Below are 18240 nucleotides of genomic sequence, written 5' to 3' on the forward strand. Positions count from 1 at the left end.
ATTAAAAGTTGAGGATTGTGGTCATACCAAGCTATCAATCGCAAAATGAATGTTCAAGCAAAATTGATGTTGCTTAATTTTTAAACAGCTTACGTAATACATAACAAGGGTGTAAGACTAGAATAAATTACCATGAAGGCGTTCAAACCTCAATTGACAACAAATGAAACGATGTTCTCTATGCTTGCCATCGATGAGGAATTAAAAAACAAAGACAGTAGGACTAAAGCATTTTTAACGGAGCATTTTGTAGCATACGACTACAGGGTGCAAGGTCTTTACAATAGACTCAATCCCCTTAGTTACAGCGCTTGCGATTAGCACGTGTTATAAGCTAAGATCATCTTTTCAAATTCGATACGAGAGGGAAAGAGAGGAAGAGAGAGGGAAGCTGCCTACAGTCAGAGGGGTATTAGCTTAACTTAGCTTGAAGGTGACATATATGATTTTCAAGTATAGAGTAAGTGATCTTTTTACATGTTTGCAAACCTCTACCTCTCTTTACTCATCTTGCCGAAAAACCTAAGCACAAAGGATTACATTTTGCTGAATTTGGTATATACGGCGAGAATTCAATTCTAGCTTGAAGTTAATACATTTCCTTTTTCTAATGCCACACTGTTTACGTTCAATGGTTATTTGGTTAGGGTAACAAACAACATGAAAAAATGGAAAAGTTTTAAAACTTAGTTCTACCTCTAGTTATAAAGAAGAAGAAAAAAAGGAACAAAAATGGCATAAAAACTGAAAGAAAACAACTTTAAAAGAAAACCAGATGTACGAGTTTGCAAAAACAACAATAACTCGTAACAACTCGTGTATTGTTACATACATGATTTTTCAGCATAAAAGAAAAAAATTCTTTCTTTCTTCTTCTTATAAGAAAATATGGCCGTATAGGCAAGAAAGCAAATATGTGTACATAGACGTATGTATCCATGTTTACATACATTTCATAGAAACTAGTTGCTACTGCCTGAGTTTATCTCTTTCTTCTTTTTTTTGTTCTGCATTTTTTTATACATATGAATACCCTACTAAAAGAAGGCTATGATACAAACAATATTCTGTTTGAAACAATCAAAAACAAACATTAGAGATATTCTAAAGTATACAAGCGATTAATTAAACTTTCCCTTTTATAGGAAATGAGTTTTATTTTTGAGTACTTAGAAGCGCCGGCCGTAGAGTAAAAAAGGGCAAAAGTTGACTTGATTTCGGTATTTAGTGCACGTAGAGAGAACGGCTTGTCGATTTAAAGAGCTTTCAACAAGAAGTGCCTTTCTATATATTTTCCTAATCCTAGCAAGGTTTAAACGTCGGACCTATTATTTCAAAAGGTAATCACAATAATGAAACAATTCCCGTTGGTCATTCTAATCAACTTGCCTAGAAGAACAACCTTGAAGTCAAATCTCTCCTTTTCATTCCCATCGAAAACGTTGCTAATAAGAAAGCATTTTTTTTTTTTTTGGAAAGCCTTGCTAGGATTAGGGAAAGTAGTCTTAAATATGTTTCTTGCTAAGGTTTGCGGGTCAAATTAAAAGATCAGCTAAAGACTGTTTCTGGCCTCTACAGGTTAGCAATAGCGCATTAACATCATGTATTTATATATAGTACGTCAAAATCGCTTTTAGAAATATACGGACTTTGCTCTATCGCGAAATCATGTGTTTTTGGGCATTAACATGTATATTACGTATAACAGAATAATTCCCATTTTCGGGCAACCAATCTATTAATAGTGATCGTCAAAAAAATTCGAACCAAACCGAATGTAACCTGATATCTATCCTGATTTTTTTTTTATTATCTTTTTACCATTGGCTAAAACCAAAGTCGAAAAACTGTAACAACAATGCAGTGACTTTGCAGAATAAAGGCGCACGCCAGACTATTCTGGACAAATATTGTGTGAAAGAGTGAGGAAAAGTTTTCAGATGTTACGTTATATACCAGAAATTATGATGCTTTAACAAAACTGAATACTATCGCAACACAATGAATTTATGAAAAAGAAATTCAAAAAAAAAAAAGACAAGAGGGGAAGAAAAACAAGACCAGAAGCTAGATAAAATCTAATGATGAATATGATGGTAGAAAATATTGTTGTCGAACGCAAATGTGTATTCTGCCAGGCATTCGAAGTTGCTGAGAGAGCAGCGAGGTCAATAACATTAACCCATGGCCACGAAGAAAAAACTTGCATGAAACTGGACTCGTATATCATGTACACAAACGTAGTGTAACGTAACAGAAACCAGTTTTCATAATCGAATTAAATACATAAGAAAAACCACAACAACAGCAATAACAACTCATATAGAACATAACAACACAAATATCGCGCGTATACATAGCATATGATGCCAACACACTGTTGTACAAGAATTACATACATACAAAATTAAATTATACTTGTTCATGTCTTGTACAACATACAATGCATATAACGAGACCATATGACTGATGCCAGCCATATCTGCTTCCATAGAATCATATATGGATTGCAAACTATTACATGTAATGCTTGGAATGGACGCAGGAATTAGTTTGACATTAATTGTTGGTATGTTGGTGTGTTGTTTTCTCCAGAAACCACAGAAACAACTAATTATTGCCCTTTAAGTCTCTGACATATACGGATGTTCAGAGAGATTTAGTGAAAGAGAACAATCAAAACATCTGACAACGTTCTACACTACACATGACGATGAACGATGAGCATTCATATATATACATATAAATATACACATGTTATATATGGATCACATATAACTTGGTATTTTTTGCTGTTTAATGTTTGTGAGCTTTACACCAGCCATCATCATGTTGCATTTAAAGCGAAAGCATATTTGGTTGCTATGAGAAAAAGACAAACTGTCTTTTAATAAATGCCTAGATTTGATTGAATCTCATTCGATATTTTAATCAAGTCATTTAATTTTCAGTTTGATTAAACGTTTTTTCTACAAATTTTTTCATTATATCTGCTGTTACATCATTTTTGGCCTCGCTTCTCGATCTCCATTCTTACTCCCTCAGCTGGAAAGTAATGCAATTTAATTGGCGTTCATTACACGTTACCACCCGACATTATTAAATGTTCAGAAAACTAGATTAACTTGATTGTGCCGTCATTAGTTTCCCCAAAGTCTTAATATTAAAGGTTATGAGGTCGATCCCTGTAGAAATTTCCCTTGACAGTAGAACGTAAACGATGACTGTTGCATAAATGTCTGCGTTCGTATTAATAGCATGAGAGGTATTTTGATAAAATTTCATACATTAGCATATTTTATTCCAAGCTCGAATATTGTCGATTCTTTGAGAAATGTCGTAAATGAATGCGGGAACAAATCTTAGCAACGCCTCTCTCACAGGAACGTTCTTACATAAAATATACTCTTCGACTGCAATACGGATTATCTTTTGGGATTTTATAATAGAAAGTAGATACATTAGCGACATACTATGGAAAGTTTAAGTCCGTTTTGTGGACCTCATGAAGAGTAAGCCGTTATATGTGTCAACAAGGTATAATTTTTCATATTGTATGATGAATAAAAGAAGGTTAGACTTACTAATTGTGGACTACGTCATACGTCCCACAGTTTGGGACTTTTTCCCAATAGGAATTTTCGTGGCAAGTATTATAGATCGTTTCTTGGCAACACCATATAATTCTAACAACTTTCATGACAAATACAAGTGAAGACTTGTACTAAGCGAAATGATGCAAACGGTTCCCGCGTGAGTAGCCGTACATGTAAGAACCCCGACTACCAAGTCCATGTACCCGGATGCAAATCTCAGATACGGTACATTTCACTTTCGTCGTACCTATAGTGAATGCTCAGTCAGTAAGCGAATAATCCTTGCAAAGGCACCCGTAAACTGGCGGTCATCTACTCTCTAACTCTTTGCCTTTTATCGCTACTTTAAAATCGTCATCACCCTCAATCGGCTAATGAGCGATGACAGACGAAGCGAAGTTTGCATTACTGAAAGCCCGCAGAGGTTATTAGGTCCATATCGAAAACATATTTTATTGCTCTGAGTGGGAACGATAATCTAACAACTCATAGATAATACAAGCATGGGTCGAGTTGGATCGAGTTTCAAAAGCTACTAAATTCCCTGACGTGGCCAAAATACCCAGGGTATCAAAACGAAAAGCCTCTTTTCATATATAGGCAGTGCAGTGAGTTAAGTCCCATACTGGCGGCTTTTTTAAATAACAAAACACTAGTAAACCGGTTTTCACCATAAATCGAATAGGAACCAAGTCGCAAAAAAAAAAAACAAAAAAACAAATGGCATGATTTTAACAAAATACACTGTCACTACGATTATTATTAAAAGCTTCCATTTAATCAGCCAACGCAATCGACAACTGCACTAAATGTATGCAAATGCACATACGTGTATCTAACTAATATGTTTAACTTTTGCAATTTATTTGTTGTTTTTTGTAAGTATTATAAAAAAGTAAATGAATATCTTCTCTATATGCTCTGCAATATATGCCGTAGTTATATTTAAGTAATATTTACTTAACATGAAAATTAGACAAGTTTTTCCTGTTGGATGATTCGTGCGTGCAACAAAACCGGAAATTTATGTACATGAATCAGTTGTCAACAAAGTTGGCTGCAAAAACAATTTTTCGAACAACTTGTACAAAATTTTTAGCGTATAACTTACCTAATTCATGACTTGCAGACACGCAAAAAGAGGAAAAGAAAGGAAGAACAACAACAAATAACATCATTGCAGCAAAAAATATTGGAAATTGCAAATTAACGGTATTTTGCAATACGAACCGCAGAATATCATACATCACAGCATTGTTTAGCTTGAAATTTTAAATAAGAACACCACCGTGCCAGCTGTGAAATGAATATCAAGTAGATTTTATCTCGGTCAGACTTATAAGAAAGCAACATTTTTGTCTTAACTGGAATCTCTCATTTATAAGCCTCCTTTTTGTGATTGTTCTTTTGTCTTTGGCAAAATATATGTATTTGGAAAAATATTCGGTCCCTTGTTTTTTTGAAATAAATTTTATGAGATATAGCTAGTCTCCTGTAAAACTATATACAGTAGAAGCCAGCCAATCTGCCTGAAGGTGGAAATAGTTTAACAATAATATTGATCATAGTTCACTTGACTTATAGAGTGAAACCTGCTAGAGTCCAGGAATTTCCGCATTACACTCAATTTGCGTAGCTCTCCATAATGTTCAACGAGATTTAATTTTTTCCTTAAAAAATTTGTCAGTTTTGAAATCAGCTGAAACGTTGAGCAAGAATTCGTCCGTAGTTATGATAAGGCGAGGTATACTCTTTAAGGATGTTGGCAAATTACCCTAAAAATGTAAATTAATATATGCACACGCTATGCATGATAGATCAAACCAAAGAGCCTTCAGGCAATTTTTCAATCAAAAACGATACAGACTTACATGTAAGATGAATGAGAAGAGCGTCAGCATTTTTTTCAGTTAATACAGAAGCTAATAAGAGATTCCCGCGTTTAAAATTGTGGTAATCTACTGCGTCTTCAACACACAAATTCCACAAAAAAATCGGACTACAAACGTCGGAGTTGGGGAATGAGTGGCGGAATTTGAAACAGCGAAGAACAAAATTTGCGAGTGCAGCTGCATAAACCGGACGACTACCTTAAGGAATCATGGCCTAGTGATGCTTAGCGGCAATCTGACAATTTTAGCAAGCTACATGAAGTATTCTATAAAGGCTTGTACAAGACACATACGATTTTGTTATTCGCGGACTTACCGTATTGTAGGCTGTCAGGTGTCATCTTTAATCTGAGGGCTTAAAACTTATTTCATTACGATTAAATTCTGGCAGCGTCATATGGAAGCGTAATTTCGAGTCAATAATTCATTTCATTCGACAAGGTGTGGCATTCGACATCATCAATCCTTTCTTCTTTTGCTAGTCAAGCAGTCATATGGGTACACATGTTGCAGGCCTTATCTGACCTCAAGACATTGGTGCTCTATTATAGATCAGCTTTTAACTCGTCCATTTCAGGGGAAAGTAGGCAATATAGTATTTTTAAGATTCTGCATCAAGTCGCCTATGACTGCTTTAAACAACGTCGAACTAATCGGTTTCGTAGGTCGTCTTTCTTTCGGTAGCGAGAAATACTGAAATATTTCTTTTTTTTAAACGTCTATAAATACGATAATGGGCAGGAAGAAAAACGTAGGTAAAGAGAGATAAAAAATGGCCTCAGTATGGCCAGTCGGTATACACTTTAAACTCTTGTTTATCTCTAACCATATTTAAAATAGTGATACCATCTGAAGGTTAGTTTGTCAGTTGCTTGCATTCACTGGCTTATGCAGCATTCGACTTGCGTGGCAATCTCGCTTGGACGTCACGTTGTTTACCCAAGAATTTACTAACTAACGATTCTTAACGGAAATTTCTTTGGAACTGTGTGCATTTAAGAATAAATTTTGATTTCGACTTGATACGTACAAACTGTCTGTAAGTGTTTGCACGAGAATAAAAATAAGCAAAAAGCAACTTTTCGCAAAAACCGCCGCCGTTTAGTTCGAATCTTTACTGTTCAAGACGTTGCACACGCACTTGTCATTCAATCTTTATATTACCCGTAGTTCTGTGGTAAATAGAAGCGTTCCAGAAAAAGTTCTGGAAAGTTTAAAACGTTGTCTCCTTGCTTGGTATTCATTTTGTGTAAATGCGCTTGTACATAGCAACTGGTAATAGTTAGATATTGAACTGTAACTGCGCTACAGTTCTAGTGCAAGCAATATTTCATTACGAAAGCATTGGCGAAAACTAAATTTAATGAACAAAGTAATTAATACAATTACAATTTGCTTGCTATGTGTCAGCTCATAATAGTCGTAGGTTTAATAAAAATTTAGATTTATAGCTAAAAGCAAATGTGTACCGAAGAGTTTTTTAATTTACCCGCAACAACTACAACATATTTAAAAAGAGATTAAAAATTTTCTTCTTATAATATATTTATGATGATCGAATGAATACGTTCCAGTGTTTACGGTCAGCCATAGAACAATTGTTTTTTTCTTTGTTTTTTTTTTTTTTTTTTTTTAGTTGAACGAGGGGGACACAAAGAAGCTTAAGTATAGGGTATAGAATGCGCAACGTAAGCTGCACAACGTTTCGTATGTTCTAGCGGTTTTATTGGTGTCATTAGTAGCTGTATTGCGCGGCTTGCACATTTCCCTTATAAAATTCGTTTTCCACTTCCTGTTCTTGCCACAATTTGTTAGACATATCTGTGAAATACTCTGCTATACATAGAGGGGAGAGTGCTTGATGTAAGTAACTAACTAACTACTACATCCATGAAGAAGGTTCGCATTCTGATTACTGGTTGTTAGCTGAGTATGCAATTTAGTTGTTTTTGTTATTGGCGTTGGTGCTATTGTCGTCTAAACCACTAATCTTAAATAGATGTCCACACGACGGTAACCCCGTACTGTTTTGAGTGTGTGCGCGCGCGCTTGTGTAAGAATGATCAGACCGTTCTGTATTAAGGAAAAAACGGTTGGGAAAGGTATTAGCTCCTGTTGACTGTGCGTATATACGTATGTGTATATATTGGTGTGTGTGTGTGTGTGTGTGTGTAAGCTTGGCTGGCTGTTCACTAAGGAACAATATGTTTTAATTACTTTTTTCCCCACAGGTGGGACATACGCTTACACACACACAAACACACACATGCACGCGGGCACATTTATACTCTAACTGCCTTTTACCGTATATTGCGGTCATTAGTTGTGATACAGTTTCTCAATGCATTGAATGTGTATATGTGTTTGTGCTGTAATGGTCGGTAGTCCAGTAACTTAAAGCCACAACTTTGCAATGAAGTTTTGCTACAGACGAGTCTATTGCCTCATTTTCCTTAAAAGTTTTTCATTTTTCTACTTGCGCTCACAGGTTCGAGGGTTAATTTCAGGTGAAAGCATTTATGCAGATTTTTGCTCGCTCCATAAAAATACGGAACAGCAAGACATTCCATGCATACGCGACTACACAAACGCACACATACGCACAAATTTTTAATAATTTAATAAGTTATTCTAAGCAAAGGAAAATTGCTTGAAATTAAATGAACTTAATTGACTTCGGCTTAACTGCGAACAACAGTTTTATGCTCATAATGCTAAATTTACGTTAATTAAGCTTATGGCCAAAAAAAAAAAAAAAGCCACTTGTATATACCATCAGGTCAGCGAATTCCTAATGTCAGTTTCGTTCGTTCCGTAATGTGTCTTGCAACCAATGTGAAGCGAGCAGTAGCTCGGATAATTGCATCGAAGCAATTAAGCATATTTTCAGAAATATTCCTCTTACTCTGATGTTTGTATTTTTGTTTTTCCTTTTTCATTAAAGATTATCCACGTGTTGAGGTCGGACCAGAGAATCCATTACGTGTAGAACGTGATCGAACTGCTAAACTGGAATGTAACGTTGATGCAAAACCTAAAGTACCTAATGTTCGTTGGACACGCACTGGTCGTTTCATTAGTTCATCTCTGGTGCACACTATACATCGTGTTAGCAATCAGGATGCTGGCAAATACACATGCTCGGCGGACAATGGCTTGGGTAAGGCTGGCGAACAAGAGCTGATACTTGATATACTCTATCCGCCTACCGTCGTTATTCAATCAAAGACACGTGAAGCTGAAGAGGGTGAAACGGTTAATATTCGTTGCAATGTCACCGCAAATCCTGCTCCCATTACCGTGGAATGGCTGAAGGAAGGCTCCCCCGAATTTCGTTATTCGGGCGAAGTTTTGACATTGTCTTCGGTGCGCGCTGAAAACGCTGGAAATTACATATGTCGCGCTGTTAACATTATGGAATCTTATGGTCAAGAACGAAATGAGAGAATAGGTAATTCCACGGTAGCATTATTGGTACGTCACCGACCAGGTCAGGCGTATATTACACCAAACAAGCCGATCGTTCATGTAGGTAACGGAGTTACTTTGACTTGCTCTGCTAATCCACCTGGATGGCCTGTGCCCCAGTATCGTTGGTTCCGTGATATGGATGGTGAATTTTCCACTTCTCAAAAAATCTTAGCTCAAGGGCCTCAATACTCAATACCAAAGGCTCATTTAGGCAATGAGGGCAAATACCACTGCCATGCTGTTAATGAGTTAGGTATTGGTAAAATGGCTACGATTGTATTAGAAATTCACCAGCCACCGCAGTTTTTGGCGAAATTACAGCAACACATGACTCGCAGAGTGGCTGACACAGATTACGCAGTTACTTGCAGTGCTAAAGGCAAACCCGCTCCATCTGTACGTTGGCTTAAAGACGGCGTCGAGATTTTACCTGAACTTAATTTGTACGAAGTAAAAACCAATCCCGATCAAGGACCGAATGGAATGGTTACCGTCCAAAGTATGTTAAAATTTCGTGGAAAAGCTCGTCCTAATGGCAACCAATTGGTACCAGGTGATCGTGGCCTCTACACTTGCCTCTATGAAAACGAAGTAAATTCAGCGAACTCAAGCATGCAATTGCGTATAGAACACGAACCAATCGTTTTGCATCAGTATAATAAAGTAGCTTTCGACATACGTGAAACGGCAGAAGTAGTGTGTAAAGTACAAGCGTATCCTAAACCCGAATTTCAGTGGCAATTCGGCAACAATCCTTCACCATTGACTATGTCATCAGATGGTCATTATGAAATCAGTACCACCACCGACAACAACGACATATATACCTCGGTATTACGTATCAATTCTCTAACCCATGCAGACTATGGAGAATATACATGTCGTGTAGTTAACTCCCTAAATACAATACGAGCACCCATACGTTTGCAACAGAAGGGTTCTCCTGAAAAACCAACAAATACTAGGGCAATTGATGTAGGCTCAAATTACGTCACTCTCGCTTGGGATCCCGGTTTTGATGGCGGTATTAGTAATACCAAATTCTTTGTCAGTTACCGTAGGGTTCCCATGCCACGCGAAGAACAGCTGATACCCGACTGTGCTACTCTGATTACTAGTAACACGGAGTGGATGGAATTCGATTGCCATCGGGATAACCCGTGCAAAGTTACCCCACTCGATCAGCATCAGAGCTATGCCTTTAAAGTGAATGCCCTTAACACGAAAGGCAATTCGCCATATTCTAATGAAATTCTCACGACCACTAAAGTTAATAAAATACCCCCACCACTACATGTTACATACGATCCGAATTCTCGTACTTTGGGCATCAATGTGGGCGCTACTTGTTTGTCTCTTATCGCTATTGTTGAGTCCATGGTGAATAGCGATACGCCTATGGCGGCTTGGGAGATAGTTGATCAAGTCAATTTGCAATTATCCGGTAACGGTCCAACCTTTAAGGAAACCGTTATCGACCGCCTAATAGCGCCACGCCGTGGTTCGGCGGGTCGTTCATTGGGCCATTCGTTAAGCGACGATGACGACGACTTAAGTATGAATACTTTGGCTCTGGAGGATGACAACACCCCGACTGTACGTGTGAAACTATGTCTGCGTACCAACCATGATCATTGCGGTGATTACACCGATGCCGAAAGTAAGTCTAACTCTAACTGTATTGTTGCTATGTACCAGAAGATGTTTTCTCATTAATTTTCACCATATAAGTTATATATATATTTATATTATAAGATTTAACATATTTTTATGTTAAATATTTTAGTTGGTCGTGCCTATATAGCTGAAGCATCTGCCCTAGGAACACCTGCGCTAATAGCCATAATCGTTTCGTGCATTGTGTTTGCTTTGTTTGTTGGTTTGCTACTAATGTTTTGTCGTTGTAAACGCAATCAATCGAAAAAGAGCACAGCAGCCAAAGACTATGAAATGGACTCTGTACGACCATCCATTGTGGCGGCCCAACAGAGTCAAGCGCCGCCACCCTATTATCCGGCGAGTGGCTTGGATAACAAAGCTCTTGAACACTCCATGGACTTGGCTTTAAACATGGAGGATCAAAAGAGTGCCTTGTATGCCACGCAAAATGGTTACAGCTATCATACCGGCAGTGGCATAGTAGGTGGAGGTGTTGGCATACCCGGACACACGATGCCTGGCAATGAGTGTAAGTAACAAAATAAAGTTTTTCACGAGCCATTGTTTTTTTCACATTATGAAACTCTTGTGCGGTTTTTGGAAACAATTCGGCTTACGAATTTCCACGGCACACATCGGCACGAGCGATTTTTCATTTTGTTGTAAGAATTAAGCATAAATAACAAAATGTACACAACTGTGCGACAGCGAAAAAAAAGGTAGAAAATAAAACAAGAATAAATCCCTTTTAAATATACTCAACTTTGTGAAAGGAGATGTAACGCATGTATTGTTGTCCAAGCATCCATCACTTCTCCGCTTGTTGCAAAAAAAATTACTTGCGTACAATCGCCCACACCATGCATTAATGATTTGGCCACTTTGTGTGCTCGCTCTGGTGCAAGTGCGGTACACAATTGTTTTGCATTGTCTGTCAGTACTGCATACATATATTCTTTTTGTTTTTGGTTTGTCGGATGTGGCGGAAATTCGTTAAAACAGCAATTTTCACGCTTTCATGGCGTACGTGTGCAAATTAAGGTGTCACCTAAATGATTCTGTAAAAATGTTAAAATGTTAAAAAAAAGAAACATAATATATTGTTCGGTTTGTCTGGTAATCGTTACGCAGTAAGTAAGTGATTAAATTCTGGAATCTGTGATGTTTTGAGTGCTCTAAGCACTATCGAAGTATCGAAGTGTTACGTAATATACTGCCTTCAACGAATTTTCTTTATATCCCTTTCCTGCTTGAGTTGCGATAATAAATGAAACTTCCGACATAACTCGATTCTATAATCTAGTTATGACGCATAATATTGCTTATGAATAAACAATTTGTGTATACGTAAAGAGAGGAAGCTCCGGTCCGATCTAAACAAAAAAACGTTTACATTCGCCTTGAGCTGAATCGTACCGGTGTACGATATTTGTACGATTTTGATTATAAGACAAAGCGAATATAATTTATATCTATAAGCGATATAAATCGTATAACATATCGCTTATTCCTTACGACTTTGCTGAAACTTGTAAGAGAAAAATGGGAACGAAAAGTAAACCTAGTAAAATTAATTTATCTATGGTAACCATATCCCGCCTCATTTCGTACCTTATAGTGTACATCTTAGATTCTCTATGTTGCAAGGAAGAAATCATTCCAGCTTAATGTGAATCTATTGTAAAGACGAAAACTTATGCATTTACCGATGGTACCAACCGATTGTACGACATACCTTAAGTTCTCTTTGCGATAGGTATAAATTTTTGACGCCTTACTACAATTTCGTTCATTGGTTTTGAAAAAAAATGGAAAATTAAATTCATCAATTCATCGATCGATTGTATGACATCGTGATATGCCTGTCATAAATTTTCTCTCTGGTGTGCTAGCGTTAGTGATAGAAGAAAAATGTCGAAAGTGTTGGAAATAACTAAACATTGTACGTCAATTTTTATTATTTCATTCAAAGTCATTTAGGTTCAATGATGATTTTGGTGCGAACTGAGGCCACACTTTTCAATATTTTAATTCATTTCGCTGCCTCCACTTCCTCTACGACTTCTTTACTTAACAATTAATTATATATTTCACCTTAGCGAGAACTGTTAACCAACTTTACTTAAACGAACGTAAACCGTTAACAATCCTACACCTGCTATAAGAGTGAGTCATACAGATGTTCCAATCTATCCCGTTTCCCGTTCCCATTTTAATAAGGTTCTTTCGTGGACCGAAAACATACCACTTGTAGTTTGAACAAGGGCAGACAGACGAACGATCCGCTTCTCAGAAAAAAAACGGAAAACAATCTACTGGGTTGGCGGCGTTCCACTATTAAACGATTGAATACCCTACACTACTTCGTTTGACACATTTATTCATTTAACGACTTTTCAAAATAAGGCGAAGTAGTCGAAAAACTTCAGCGAACAATTTTGCATTCGCCCTTGGGCCTAAAGGAGGAGTCAGTGTACCAAGTTTCATCAAGATATCTTAAAAATTTTGGTCTGTATGCTGAAGAACGCAAGAAAACAAGACATACAGAAGAACAGAGAGGCAAAAAATGATTCTAAATCCGCCTACCGCCTAGTCAAAGGCAGGCTCACTGCCTGTATTCCAACCAAACTTATAAGAAAAGAATGAAGTCTTGAGTTGATCTAATAAGTGCTTTACTAATTTTTCATGAGAGAGAGGAGAAAATATTGGATAATTACCAACGCAACATATTTTAGTGTATAAAAAGCTTAATAAAATAAGGCGGACCGTTAATATGAGTTAGTCAGCATAATTAGTGACGAGGTATTCAACTTTGATTACTTTACAATCTAAATATTTCAATTATAAAGATGGACTACTTTAATCGTATATCGATATGTTGCAATAACAACATTTGTGTTGCGTTTACACACAACACCGTCGGAAAATTCCAGGAACATAGATTTCAAAGGCAATGCGACGTTCTATACCATATTTGCATCACTTTCCGCAAAGCATGTTGGCTTATGCTGCTTTCATATGCAGTAGTTTATGTTATCGTAAGTTAACATTCTCTGTTTTCTATTGCTATTAAATATCCTCTTGTTTATGCGATGAGCCAAAAACTCCATGTGAAATTCAGAAGATCTACAACTTTCTTAATGCGAATGTGTAAAATGTGTTGGATTGCTTAATGCATATGGCTGCATACTTTCTGCCACGCAGGCTATAACATGTCGTGTGGATATATACAACTCTGACTGACCTTCTAAAGATCCATTTGTTTATTATTACAATCGATTTGGAATCAGTATAGTGTACATCAGTGGTGGTAAAAGGATATGTTAAGTTTTTGTGCATATATGCAACACCCACCATGGCTTAAGGTAGACCCGCATTTCATTATGGCGATCGATGTGGAATCATTTTTTTCATTGATCTAAGCTGCCCTTCCTTCCTTGCGTGTAATCTACAGGTCGCAATTTTTGAGATATTTTGATGAAATTCAGTACAACGCTGTATTTTGGCTTAGAGATGGTTCGGATTGAATCACTTTTTGGATAACACCCCTTATAAAGCCTTATTTTGAAAAGTCTGAAGTGAATGACTGCATTAAACGAAGCGTCGTAGGATATTCGATGATGGGCTGCTTCTTATTATAGTATTTTCACTTGTTTTTTTGCTGCGGACTACAAAGCGTAATACAAAAGATATTCAGCTGAGTGCGACGATTTGAATAGCAGAGGGACAGACAAACATATGTGACAAAATAATTTTTATTTTAGCACCTTTTCTATAGGTTAAATTAAAAAGAGAAATTCATCTTTTATTAAATCCATTAAGAGCATCTAATAATCGCTCTCTACTCAGAATTGAAAAAACCCTACAGAGCACAATTAATATTTATTATCAACACTTCATTTTAATTACGAATTATCCCATAATGAATGGTATGCGTAACCATTTATAGGACATCACTGCCTGTATTGTCGTACACTAAAGTAAAGTTTTGCAAACATTTATAATTAAGAAATTTTAAACGTAAAATCTATTCACACTCTACTACCACTACTATCTATTTTATATAATTAAGTGAACTAAGGTGAAAAATAAGAATGTCGACAAAACTCTTAAAACTTTAGTTTCGAATATTGCACGTATAGTAGTCGTATATGCATCGCATACACACCTTCTATATGAAATGCTATTCAATTTTATATTCAACAATTTTCATTTAGCAAATTATTTAATTCTCATTATCACTTATTGTTTTACGATTCGACATACAGATCAGAAAGGAGGCAGGGAGACTGAAAGCCGCAAACATAGGTTAACGTGTGTTCGTTTATAGCAAAAAGAAAGGATAAAATTTGTTACCAAAAATGACTACACTAGAAAAGTATATTAAAGCAATTAAGAAATTATATACGGTTTAAGGCGATTCTTTTAGTATCTATTGCATTTATTTATTTTTCTTTTTTTCTTTTAAATGAATTTCGAAACTGAAGAAAATCGTTTTCTTTGATATTGCGCAGCAGATCTTTCATTACGGCTTACAGTTTTGATTTGTATAGATTTCTATTTTTCAGTACAGTTTTTTTGATCTGCAGGAAAGCGGAAAGCTAAAAAAATACCCATAGTTCTCAGCAAATGAGAAGAAGAATGATATTTATAACCAAAGAAAATTTAAATGAATTTGTTCCTTCGACATATATCGATATATTTGCGGCCACATTGTATTTGAGAAACTTTATATACCCCTAGAATCGTACACATTTATTCGTATAGGGAAATAACAAGAGCAGACAAAATGTTAAATTACATGCCCATGATAAAGGCGTAAATACTTGCTTATAAGTATGTCAGAGTTTATGTACGAAATGTGTCTTTTCTTGTACGTACACACCACGAATAATGTGCTTATGTGTGAGTGTGTATGTGGAAAGTTTTTCAAGTGTATAACAGAGTTTACCGCAATTACCGACTAAGCAGCAAACATTCATTTGCAGACACAAAACCAGTTTCATTTGGTTTATGTGGATCAATCGTATCTTTAATTGTATACAATGTCTTCACCGTTGTTTCGTTTATAATATAACATTTATTGTTGCCTATATTTAGGCTTACTGATTAAGTTGATTGAAATAAAGACTCAAGTTCATATGATAAACTGCCTAAGTACATTTAAATAGATTTAAAGTGTCCAAATCTACAACTTGTCTATACGAAGAGGATTTGTTTTCGCTTTCACCAATCAAACCATATCAGCGCAGAGTCCTACAATAAATGCATGAATTTGAAGGAAGGCTAACTACAATATACAACGATAGATATGTAAAGTGTTAGTGTACTTTAGATCTGAATGTGTGAGCAATAATATTCATTTTTCTTTGGCTTCATTATGGGACCGTTCCTCCAGTCAATTGTGGTTAGAGCGCCTAAAGATTGGAGGCCAATTCTTCTTTTCTTATAAGATAATAATAACAAATTGTCTATGTTGCTTAGAAGAAGGAAATGTGGATCAAACATAATGCAGAAAGTAGCAAAGGATCATTACGGACGCTCTCGTTTTCTATTTGCAAAAACGTGCTTTTTATCAAAGAATTTGAGCAAAACATTAGTGTGTTAGTGTGCTCTTTTTTTATAACCAATCACTCAGGGGATATTCCCTTTTATACGTAATACGGAAAGAAGTGAGGAGAAAACGTCGTATACGGAGGGAGCCAGATGGCATACCAACAACCTCAACCAGCTCAGGGAAATATGTGAAAAGCTGAATGAAAATACTGACATCTTTAGCTACATTAGAAGCGTTCTAGCTAGCGTTGAAGGCGAGAACAGAAATTTTATTCCGTAAATTTTTTTCTTTTATAAATTTTTGTGTTTTGTTTTCACATATTTCATTATTTCGTTTGTGTTCGAATAATGAAAAATGTTGTTATGGCAGTGACTATCAATTTCCAAGAAAACGATGTGTATTTGAACGGTATTTCAGATCTTTACCGCAGAGAGACTTTAAAGTTAAATATTAAACAGTAACTCTCAAGGGAGAGAATGTAATGTTTAAATTAATTTCGCCGTAATGACAATACAAGTTAAGAATTGCTTGTGCGAACTTAAGAGCATCGAAAGTGAAATAGTCCATAAAAAGCAATTTTTAGTACAAGTTTTATTTAATTGCAACACTTCTGAGTTAAGAAAAGAAAAACAAAAAAAAAACAAAAAAAAAAAAAAAACAGTGAAAAGAAATGAACAAACGAACTTGTTAAGTTGTTTATTCGGACATTTGTGCTTTACTCTCATAAAACGAAAATGCCGGAAAAAAGGAGTTTTTACATTTTAATTGCCCTTAAGCAGAATTTTTTTTTTTGTTTTCTCTCAAAAATGTCCAAAAAAAGAAAAACAACCTTCAACTCAGCTTGAATGCGATATTTTGAGAAAGCTATTAACGAGCATATATCTATCTGCACAAATGCCCATACACACACACATGCCCATACACACTCACACGTATATACATGTTCTCTAATACAAAATGAAGCTATATATATATATATAGCAAACAAACACACAAATATACAAACAATCACCCACAATATATATATATATAAAAACACAAAGTATATAGAAAGACCTACAAAAAATATAAAAAAAAAATAAAAAACGATATCATAACTTTCTTGACAAGTGCATGAATGTATAAAAAAAAAAACGGCAAAAATGGATGTTTTTTTAAAGAGATTCTGACAAAAAACAGTATGCGAGTTTTTAGAAGAAAGAGGAAAACTTTATCAAACTGCCAGAGAAAACAAAATAAAAAGCCCTAAGGAATTTAAACTGTTGGAAGTGTCATTTCGAAGTTGTTGCATTTGGTGACAATCTACATAAACTCTAATATAAACGAAATAACGAACCAAAGATGGAAAAAAGAAAAAAAATTTCCATTTGCGACAAAACCTTCAAACCTTTACATCGCTTCGTGCGTGCAACAGCAGCAGCATGAATTCTATGGGCAAAGTGAAGGGCAACATCATACAAAAATATATGTATATATGACTTGTGGTATTTGAGTGATGTGTGTTCCTTACTGTTATCTTGTAATGGTTTATGCGTTACAAACATTTTAGCAAAATCAATATGCCAACCTTTTTTTTCTTTCTAATGGTTGTTATTATAAACGCTTTAAATCAAACCCCACCTGTCATATTCAAGCCTCAAAAATATATCTGTTTGCATGTATGTTGATACGTTCAGACAGTTGTAGAAATAGCTTTTAATTCCTGCTCTTTAAACATTTTTTGTTTTTTACGCAATCACGCATCCCAAGCGGATGGAGATGTTGCTATATAAAAAATGATTATTTTTTTTTCTGGCTTTTAAAAAAATGTCGTTATATCACAATCGACTTTGCTGTTCCGGAATTTAGGAATTTTTGCAAATTTGTCATTCTCTTTGTTATAAAATAGAAAGAGAAAAAAGAACTCTATAAAGCAAGATCTACAGAAAAAGCCCTGAAAGCGTTTATCTACTACATCTAATCCGTACAGTGACAAATAATCAGTTTTTGCGCTCGTAGAATATTCCCAGTTCAGTCAAGGAGTCACGCGAATCGTTTGCTCGTCGTAATCACTCAGTGTTGAAGT

At 35.8% G+C, this 18240-nt stretch overlaps 1 protein-coding gene across 4 annotated transcripts in view; it reads left to right on the top strand.

Annotated features, from left to right (window-relative positions):
* Positions 1 to 18240, top strand: part of LOC119633197 (contactin-5) — a 244755-nt gene that overhangs the window by 200782 nt on the left and 25733 nt on the right. For all 4 annotated transcript variants that reach the window (XM_038026595.1, XM_038026594.1, XM_038026593.1 and 1 more), the window contains 2 exons: positions 8433 to 10619; positions 10746 to 11147. In XM_038026595.1, the coding sequence (XP_037882523.1) occupies positions 8433 to 10619; positions 10746 to 11147 (2589 nt within the window). The remainder of the gene's footprint in view (positions 1 to 8432; positions 10620 to 10745; positions 11148 to 18240) is intronic.

Source organism: Glossina fuscipes, unplaced genomic scaffold (genome assembly GCF_014805625.2).
Source record: "Glossina fuscipes isolate IAEA_lab_2018 unplaced genomic scaffold, Yale_Gfus_2 2, whole genome shotgun sequence".
Classification (NCBI taxonomy): domain Eukaryota; kingdom Metazoa; phylum Arthropoda; class Insecta; order Diptera; family Glossinidae; genus Glossina; species Glossina fuscipes.